Raw genomic sequence first — 10,152 nt, forward strand, 5'->3', positions numbered from 1 at the left:
AAATGTTTTTGCTGTGAAAAAGAGTTTATTTCTGTAATTGCTAAATGTAACTTAAGAATACCAACAGCAGTAATACTTTAGGCTATCTCTCAATTCACATTATAATGAACACACATTGTTAGATGTACATACTTTTATTTCCCCTTAACTTAACAAAATAAAGTATACAGAATACTTAATACGTCATGTTTCAATACATGAAAATGACATCACATACAATTAAGTTCTGAACTTTTTTTATTTCATTATTATTATGCATTTTATACAATCAAGAAAAGGTTTGCGTAGCAGAGACAAGTCATGTTACATGCACATCAGGCTTTATTTGGTCTACATTTTATATTTAAAACTCATTTTTCACATGACAATCAGCATAAGTGATAACCTGTGTTATGATAATTATTCATCAAGGAATGGACAGAATCACTGAAATTGTCTCAAAGTCTGTTTACTTGCAAGTAGAGTCAGTTTCACAGCACTCACAGCATAAGTACAGCAAATGACTGACGAAAACCTTCTACCAGCACTTTTTCTAAGAGAAAAAAGGAAGTCAGAATACAATAGGCGATGATGTCTCCCACAATGTCAGGAAGAGGCTCTCAAGATTTATCTCGTGAAAACGTCAGCAGTATTTTGGCAAAACAGTTTAATATTAACAGAAACAAGAAGAGTCGTTTAGTTTTTCTAACATTTCCAACATTTCCCTCCTCTTTAAACGTTTGCATCTTCAATAAGCATAATATAAGTGCATGAATACAAGAGTAAATGAGCAAACGTTTTGTAACTTCAATAAGTATATATATATATATATATATATATATATATATATATATATATATATATATATGAGTACATGAATATAAGAGTAAATGACTAAATGAGTATATGAATATGTGACTATATGTATAAAATTAATTGTGTATGTCTGCAATTTCTCAGTACATTACTCTTCTCTCGATTTTCATAACGTACATCATTAAGCATTTGCGTCAACATTAAACATTTTTAACTAGATGTTGGTCTCATCATAGTCTCCATGTTGCAGTTGGTACATGGTTTTTGTCATGGTATCAATCCACACAAAATAGCACTACACTATCTACTGTAAATGTGTGTGTGTGTGTGTGTGTGTGTGTGTGTGTGTGTGTGTGTGTGTGTGTGTGTGTGTGTGTGTGAGCTGTCTTGTTTTAAATGGATATTGATGATATCTTTAGGCTACTGATTATTGGTTATTTTTAACGACCAAGAAGGTCTAGAAATTTTAAAATACGCTGGAACAGTGCACTGAGAAAGCTGTATGAGGGAGTACCTCCACTTTTCTTTTGTCGATGCACTTCTTGATACATGGCATCTGTGTAGCATGCCCCCCCGTTTCCTGCAACCATGTCATCGATCCTCCTGACCAGCTCCACCACTTGACTTATGTCTTTACTGGTGTTGTCAAAGACGTGGAACCTGTTACCACAGCTTTGGATGACTCGTCGAAGGTCTGGCTGGCCCTCACGCACATACTCTTGTATGGTCATGTCTCCAAGCTCACCACCACGGGTAAACAGCACGATCATGTACTGGTTAGCTTTAGGACCAAACAGCTCTTGCAGGGCTTCCACAGAGTTTTTCTCTTCCTTAGTGAATCGACCGACTTGGATGACCAGCAGGAACACATGAGGACCAGGACATGACACTTCCACACATCTCACAATTTCTTTTTTGATGAATTCTGGGGACATCTTAGTGTCCAGGATCCCTGGTGTGTCTACCACAATAACCTCTCTGGTATCCCAGCGTTTCTTACCTTTCTCACAGGACTTAGTCACTGACTCTGAACTGGGACGGGATTTGAAACATTTGTCTCCCAGAATGGTGTTTCCAACAGCACTCTTACCCACACCAGTTTTTCCAATCATCACGATTCTCAAATCAGGACCTGCAATGCAATTCATAACTTCTGTTAAAGCTGTCTATAAGAGTAAATCATTGGCATAATGTACAAATAAGTTAGTGAATATGATGACACTGTGATATACAGTACAGGCCAAAAGTTTGGACACACCTTCTCATTCAATGAGTTTCCTTTTTATTTTCATGACTATTTACATTGTAGATTCTCACTGAAGGCATCAAAACTATGAATGAACACATGTGGAATTATGTACTTAACAAAAACGTAACTGAAAACATGTCTTATATTTTAGATTCTTCTAAGTAGCCACCCTTTGCTTTTTTTTATTAATAAGGGAAATAATTCCACTAATTAACCCTGACAAGGCACACCTGTGAAGGTAAAACCATTTCAGGTGACTACCTCATGAAGCTCATTGAGAGAACACCAAGGGTTTGCAGAGTTATCAAAAAAAGCAAAGGGTGGCTACTTTGAAGAATCTAAAATATAAGACATGTTTTCAGTTATTTCACACTTTTTTGTTAAGTACATAATTCCATATGTGTTCATTCATAGTTTTGATGCCTTCAGTGAGAATCTACAAAGTAAATAGTCATGAAAATAAAGAAACACATTAAATGAGAAGGTGTGGCCAAACTTTTGGCCTGTACTGTACTTTAATAATGAGTTATACCTTCAGGAGATGAAAACTAAAATAGTTGTTTTGAGCCTTACCATCAGGAAATGAAGCCATCTTCTCCCAGCAGCGTTGTCTCAACAGAGATGAATGTAAAGGCTTAAAGATGGTTGCTCCTTTATATAATAGCTACACAGCTGTCACGCCCCCTAATGTTTGTGTAACAGGTCCATATAAAACAGACAGAGACCAGAACATTCTGCACAGCTCGTCTGTCTTTTGCTGCACTGGATCTGAGGATCATGTCTCGCTGTAAGTTTTGCAATAAATGTCTTATCAAGTTTGTTTGTTTTAGATACCCTCTTTGCTATACACTAGTAAGACACTATTGTTCAGATAAAGTTAACCTAATATGAATAATCAAGTCAAAATGTTACCATGTATAAAAAAAAGTATTGTTGGTATCATGTTTAAAATGACGTTATGTGTGATGTTTTCACAGGTAAGAAGATTTCAGTCGTTGTCCTGGGAAGTGAAGATCATTTGAAGAAAGCCCTAATAAGCCTCATCCTAGAGAATGAGTTATCTCCACTGTCTAAAACTGATCTGAAAAAAGATAACTATAGAAATGAAAATGATATATGTGTGTTCACGTGTGCAGCATGGGATGACTTAAGAAAAGTATTTGCTGATAATCCAGACCCTGACATGTCTTTGTTGGTGGTAAATAAAGGGTTTTCAAAGGACACTGTCTGCCAGCAAGTAGAACATCTGCACAAAGAAACTATAGAACGTACACGGGAGTTCATAGTTGTGCAGCCCTTCGGCTGTAAGGAGTCTTACCCATTCAAATGCTACACCATCGATCAACTTTTCAGTGAACTGATCCAACTGGCTAATGACAGAAATCTGATGCCCACCAACACGAGGTAAAGGAGAAAGGAAAAAAATGTAGATGCAGGATTGGACATAACCTAAAATTAAAAATATACTGGTGTAGACTTTTACATACCATATACAACATTTAGTAATTTAATCTACAGGGGGACTGTTGTAATTGTTTGCATACTATTACAAGATAAACTCAACAAAAGTAAACATCTTTGTATCTTTGTAATATGGTTGTGCCTCTACATTACAGCCCTGCTGACCAACCTGGGTCATCTACACCAACATCAGCCTCCCCAATGATAGACGGTAAGTCACAATCTCTCTCAGCAACAGCTATTCTATTTTACTAACTTATAGTCAGATGTGTAGTTATTATTAAAGGGAAATAATTAATATAGAACAAATATGTTTTGTAGCAACTTACAGACATTCTTATTTGGCCTTTTTATCTAGGTTTCACTGACCCCAGGAAGAGGTTAAAAAGTGAGACTGTCTTTTCTGAACTCAGTAAATTATTACAGAAATGTGTAGTTATGTTAAGTAGTTTTGTGTATGTGTTTTAATGAAGCAGTCCATTTATTTTTTTCAAACAAAACAAAAAGAAAGCAGCTGCTTGTAATTATGAAAACAGATCATTATAAAGTTCCCTGAAGTTCTTTTTGTTCTACATCAATACAGGAAAGCACTCTGGCACCGAAGTGAACCTTGTTCTGCTGGGAATGGCCGGGACTGGGAAGAGTGCAAGTGGAAACACAATCCTCAGAAAGAAAGAAACATTCACATCAAAACCCAGTTCATGTCCAGTCACCACAGAGTGCCAGGAGGTAAAAACTGTGATAGGTGGTAGACGTGTACGTGTCATTGATACCCCAGACATCTTTGATGATGAGATGAAATCGTCAATTAAGGAACATGTGAGAAAGGTGAAAGAGCTCTGTCAGTCAGGGCCTTGTGTGTACTTACTTGTGATGCATGTTAGCAGATTTACAGATGGAGAGAGAGGCATACTGAAAAAGTTGGAAACAGCTTTTGGCAGCAAAGTTAGAGAACAAACAGTCATCCTGTTTACTCGTGGGGGAGATCTAGAGCAAGGAGGAATGAGCTTTAAAGAGTTTTTGGATGACTGCCAGCCTGACCTTCAGAAAATAGTAGAGAAGTGTGGCAGAAGGCATGTTCTTTTTGAGAACAGTGCTTCAGGTTCAGATCAAGTGGAAACGCTGATGCAGATAGTGGACGGGATGTTAAAAAAAAAAGAAACGTATGGGACGTATAAGGACAGGCGCATAAAGGGCCAGGACAGAATGGGCTGGGATTGAATCGTTGTTCCGTCTAGATAGACATAGACTACATGGGAAATGATTCAATACCTTGAAGGGGTTGATTACACTTTACTAATCACATTTAGATTTTCTTTTTACTTTGCTTTTTAATTAACAGCATTTAATCAGAGATGTATATGTTGTTCATAGTTATGTTTGTCTGAAATAAGTTAATGGATTTTGTCAAATAAACCAAACGTAAATTTTTACTCTGTATAAGAGCTCTATCTTTCTCATGTTGTTAACCTTTGTAAACTGTGATGACATAAACAATACATTTAACAATAAATAAAGGTGTGTTATAAACTCAGTGTGTCTTTGGTCTCTGGTAATTCCACCACACAGATCCTGTCAGAAACAGGGATTTAAATTATCATCCTACACTTGTCAGAGCTTTACCAGCTCAGATACAGAGGTTATAAAATGGTGCATACATATATTTGTAGAGTTATAGAGAACAAGTGGGAAATGTTATACTTAATATTGTGATAGAGCTGACTCCTGCAAAATAATTTTAGGATAAATAAATTACTATTTATATATTTAAAACTGTTAAAAATACAGAAACAATATATCATACGGTGATGTTTCTCTGCTGGAATATATAAATAGAAAATTACATCATGGTTCAATATTAAATATCACAACTAACTAAAGAATATAACACTTAGACTCAGGGGCAGATCTACCGGGGTGGCGTAGGGTGGCAAATGCCACCCTAAAAGAAAGCCTTGCCACCCCTGCTGCCACCCCAGTTGGCAGCAAAGAATTAAAAGTTACGGCCAATTTGACCATTTACGAGCTTGAATCTCCAATGCAACTGTTTGCTTCCCCTCTCACACATCTGCCACTCATCACCTGGGTCTTACCTTAATGCCTGTCCTGTGATAAAGCCCCTTACTTCTATCACACTTCTCTCTCCTATTAAGTGAGATCACATGGTATGGTCACTTATTCCTAATATGAACTGTTTCACATGAAACCTCAAATGCAGGACATTGATTGCATGAGATTAAGTGTGTCTGGATGAGTTTGTAAATGGCAGCCTGTGCCCTTCTGTAGTGTGTACATATTATTTCTCATCAAACTGTGAAAACTGTGATTCAATTCAGTATGTATATGTCTGCCATATGTTGCCACCCCTCAAAAATTCCTGCCCCCCCCTCTCGCCACCCCATAAATATTTTTCTAGATCTGCCCCTGCTTAGACTGAATCTAGACATTTATAGCATGAAACCAAATGTGTGGGCCTATCCCTCCCACCATATTTTTTGTATTTGTAATGTTACTGCACTCTGAACTTTTTATTCTCCTTCTGTATTTGGACTCTGGAGGATCAACACGGTCAGCCTCAAACAACCAGTGATCTATAACTGGTGAAATATCTCCATCTACTGGACATTTGATCTATAAGTTCCTAATGTACTCTCTTATCAACCACTTATAATCATATAGGTTGTTTTATATAGATAACATCCTAAACCTAAAGTAACTAAGTAGTACTAAATACATGTGTCACATAAATGTAGAGGAGTAAAAAGTACAATAGGAGTAGAAATATGAAGTATACTGTATAATGAAACAGCTGACTGTCTTGCCTGGGCCCGCCACGAGATACTCTTAGATGCCCGCCCCCCCGTGCCCAGATCTCTCCTTTTCCTTTGCTCTTCCTCTCCTGTTCCTGTTCCTCTCCTCTCCTCTCCTCTCCTCTCCTCTCCTCTCCTCTCCTCTCCTCTCCTCTCCTCTCCCTCTCCTCTCCTGTTCCTCTCCTCTCCTCTTCTCTCCTCTCCTCTCCTCTCCTCTCCTGTTCCTCTCCTCTCCTCTCCTCTCCTCTCCTGTTCCTCTCCTCTCCTCTCCTCTCCTCTCCTCTCCTGTTCTTCTCCTCTCCTCTCCTCTCCTCTCCTCTCCTCTCCTCTCCTCTCCCTCTCCTCTCCTGTTCCTCTCCTCTCTCTCTCTCTCCTCCTCTCCTCTCCTGTTCCTCTCCTCTCCTCTCCTCTCTCCTCTCCTCTCCTCTCCTCCTCTCCTCTCCTCTCCTCTCCTCTCCTCTCCTCTCCTGTTCTTCTCCTCTCCTCCTCTCCTCTCCTCTCCTCTCCTCTCCTCTCCTCTCCTCTCCTCTCCTCTCCTGCTCAGACTCTCCGACGGGGCAGCGGGCCCCTCCCGCATCCCTCTCTCCGTCACCTGACTGTAGCTGGATCTCTCTCAGTCTCATCCTCTCTGACGGAGCTACCAAACTCAACTGTTTCTGTCAAAGTTAACGTGTTGTGTCAGGCTTTATACGAGCTAATGGACGTTAACATTAGAGCTGGCCTGTTAGCTTACGTTACAAGACTCGTAAACGTTGGCTGCGCTGTTTCTTACCTTGCTCTACGTTGACTTCACTAGTTCCAGCTTCACCGTCACCACCTTTTTTTTTAAATATTTGTTTAGAAAATCTCTAAGGCCTCTATTTTCTTCTTCTCTTCTTCTTTCCTTTTCTGAGCACCGGACATGTGCTGACTGGACATTTTGAGTGTACTGAACTTCAAATCAAATGACAACATCAAATGTTGAACAGTGGCCAAACCATTTTTGTTTTGGGGGTGGGGGGTTGTTGACCACTTTTTCAAGGACAATTAGGAAAAAAACAAATTAAAAGTTTTTATGTAACTCAAAAATTACATACTTTTTCCACAAATAGGCCTAATATTTTTTTAATTATTCCATAATTTAATGAGGGCCCAGTTCTGCCCCCCCTACCCTGGGCCCGAGACAACAGACCCGATGGTCTATCGGTGGGCGTGATGAAAACACTTCAGACTTTTACAGTACTTAAGTAAATGTACTTTGTTGTCTCTCCACCACTGATATGAACAACATACCTTCATGTTTGTGTATGTACAAAAAATGGAAAATCTGTAGATATTCTGATTTAATGTTTTGCTAACATCTGTATTATTTTAGCATAAAACGGTTTTAGATGAATAGTTCTCATATTTTCTAGATGAATGTACCACTGATGTTGTTATTTGAAAAGGCTACTAGATGAATTTGTCTTTGTCTTGAAATGACCCCGAGTGACCTTTTCGTCTGAACATTTGAAGCCTATTTAATATCAAACCTCTCTGTTAATATATATTTATATTAATGTTTCTCATTGTGTTGAATAACATCCAACCATGTTGGAGCAAAGGAGAGAAGATTGATGGATGACACTGTTAACACATTTATATTTAATTAACTGAATTATCTTGAATTCTTTTAATCATATTGTTTGACTGGTTTTCTCTTTATTGATACCACTTTGTTTACAATTTTTGACATTTTATCAACTATATTTCTGATATATAGTTGTTGTTTTTTACTTTAATTTTGTGAGATCTTTGAGCCATGCTGGCGGTCCTTAACTTCTGATCCTTTAACTTTGACTCTGGCGCCACCATGAGGTTGATATTTGGGTAAAATGTCTGGACAACTATCAGATGGGTTTCTATGATGCAGATATTCAAGTTCCCCAAATGATACATCATAATGACTTCAGTGATCCTTCAGAGTTTTCCTCAAGCAAGTACAAGGTAATATTCTATCATTTTGGGTTGTTATTGAAATATCTCTACAACTGTTGGATGGATTGCCATTAAATTAGGGACACACCTTCATGGTCTTAGTCTTGTTGTGCTCTGTAGGGGACATGAGTTCTTTCTTCAAAACATATCTACTACAGTGAAACCAAATGATTAGAAAGCATCACGCACACAACTTGCTTTGTCTTGTTTGTGGTGCAGGGATCAAATGTAGGCTAAAAGGTTTAAAAATTTAAAATATACCAGACTGTCTCCACAATTCTCCATTATTTTCTGTTATAAAAACAAAAACATAAAAGAATGTTGTTTATATCAGTGGTTGAGAGTCAATAAGTAATAAATTGAAATTTGAAAAGCTTAAAACAGTGCATTATACACGATGGTTATTTCCCTTAATAAGTGAACTCTTTAGGAACTTATAGATCAAATGTCCAGCAGATGGTGATAATTCATTGTTTTGGTTAACCAATGGTTTGGTTGAGGCTGACAGTCAATACGTTTACATGCACACCAATATTCCACTAGTATTCAGAATATGACAATATTCTGAATATGATACAGGTCATGTAAACAGCTTATTCCCGTTGGATATTTAGAGAAAGGCCTTTTTCCTAATTTAGAATTTTCCGATTAAAACGTGTGGGATATTCTGGTATTATTCTGGTGTTAAAGGCATTTTTCGGACATGTATACAGCACATTCAGAATATGTGTCTCAATCTGGCTTTTGACCGCAGGCTTATGGTCAGCTCTGTGCGTTGCTATGGTTTCTGTACACAAACCAACCAGCCAATAGTTTGCAAGGCTGCAGACCCATAACATTTTAGTTTCTTTTTCTTTGAACAATCTGAATTTGCTTGGTGGAGGGAGGATTAACGTTAGATTACCATTATGTTGGCTTGTTGTGTTTGTGACTTTCAATGCGTCTCACTGACTGAATATCTAAAGCGCTGCAGATGACATAGACATGTCCACAATGTATTGTTTTTATATGGCCTTAAAGATTGTAGAGTTGATGGAAATGGCAGAAAAAAAAAAAAAACTTCCTCAAATTCGTAAAAAAACATTTTTATTATTTTCCTATGTTTTTGTGTATAAGTGACTGATGGGAACAACAGTCTTTGACATTGGTCCAGTATTAAGCGTAAAGAGTTTCAGAGAAAACTAAAGTAATAAAAATAATACATTTATTTTTTATAACGCTTTTCTGCACACTCAAAGACGCTTTACAGTTTTGGTTAGAAACAGACAAAAGGTACATAGACAAGACTACATGACAAACAAAAAGAAAAGGAAAACACATAGACGCATGGACCAGCACAGGCAAAGCAGGAGAGGCGGGCAATGAAAAGGAGGAAAAAACAGGAAAAAGCCAGTTCGAAGAGGTGAGTTTTGAGGGCCTGTTTGAAGGATGGTAGGGTGCTTGACTGTTTGATGTGGTCAGGGAGGGTGTTTCAGAGGGTGGGTGCAGCAGCTGAGAAGGCTCTGTCGCCCCAGGCCCAAGCTTAGTCCTGATGGTCTTGAGTGTGTCGGTACTGACGGACCTGAGGCGGCGCAGGAGTGTGACCGGTGAGGAGTTCGGAGAGGTATTGACGGGCAAGGCTATTAAGTGCTTTGTATGAGAGGAAAAGTATTTTGAAGTTGATCCAATGTTTGACTGGGAGCCAGTGGAGTTTGTGGAGAACAGGGGTGATGTGGTCTCGGTGGTAAAAGTTCCATCCCATGAACCAGTTGGTTCAGTGTTGTTGTGCAGCAGCATCACCTGATGTGTTCCTCATATCAATCATATCAAGTTTAATCTCAGACTCCGGCTGCTGCCACTCAGCGGTTAGGTGACTATTCTCAGTGTTTGATCTCGGTCCAA

At 38.4% G+C, this 10,152-nt stretch overlaps 2 protein-coding genes across 3 annotated transcripts; one reads left to right on the plus strand and one right to left on the minus strand.

Annotated features, from left to right (window-relative positions):
• Positions 1 to 219: 219 nt before the first annotated feature.
• On the minus strand, positions 220 to 2,657 carry LOC114549384 (GTPase IMAP family member 7). Its single transcript, XM_028569660.1, has 2 exons — positions 2,618 to 2,657; positions 220 to 1,927 (listed from the first exon to the last, which is right to left on the minus strand). Exons 1-2 carry the CDS (start codon positions 2,634 to 2,636, stop codon positions 1,236 to 1,238), a joined length of 711 nt encoding a protein of 236 aa, XP_028425461.1. The 5' UTR covers positions 2,637 to 2,657; the 3' UTR covers positions 220 to 1,235.
• Positions 2,658 to 2,781: 124 nt separating this feature from the next.
• On the plus strand, positions 2,782 to 5,039 carry LOC114549357 (GTPase IMAP family member 6). Of its 2 annotated transcripts, XM_028569619.1 has the most exons (5): positions 2,782 to 2,831; positions 3,022 to 3,448; positions 3,661 to 3,716; positions 3,864 to 3,893; positions 4,089 to 5,039. In XM_028569619.1, the coding sequence occupies exons 1-5, from the start codon at positions 2,822 to 2,824 to the stop codon at positions 4,724 to 4,726; spliced, it is 1,161 nt and encodes a 386-aa protein (XP_028425420.1). In that variant the 5' UTR covers positions 2,782 to 2,821; the 3' UTR covers positions 4,727 to 5,039. The 2 variants fall into 2 exon arrangements, with proteins under 2 accessions (XP_028425420.1, XP_028425421.1); XM_028569620.1 differs by lacking the exon at positions 3,864 to 3,893.
• Positions 5,040 to 10,152: the final 5,113 nt, after the last annotated feature.

The sequence above is a fragment of the Perca flavescens genome, chromosome 22 (assembly GCF_004354835.1).
Source record: "Perca flavescens isolate YP-PL-M2 chromosome 22, PFLA_1.0, whole genome shotgun sequence".
NCBI classification, from domain to species: Eukaryota; Metazoa; Chordata; class Actinopteri; order Perciformes; family Percidae; genus Perca; species Perca flavescens.

Coding starts and splice junctions, on each gene's coding strand:
- LOC114549357 (XM_028569619.1), top strand. Junction 3,449..3,660: donor CTGATGCCCACCAACACGAG/GTAAAGGAGAAA, acceptor TCTACATTACAG/CCCTGCTGACCAACCTGGGT. Junction 3,717..3,863: donor AGCCTCCCCAATGATAGACG/GTAAGTCACAAT, acceptor CTTTTTATCTAG/GTTTCACTGACCCCAGGAAG.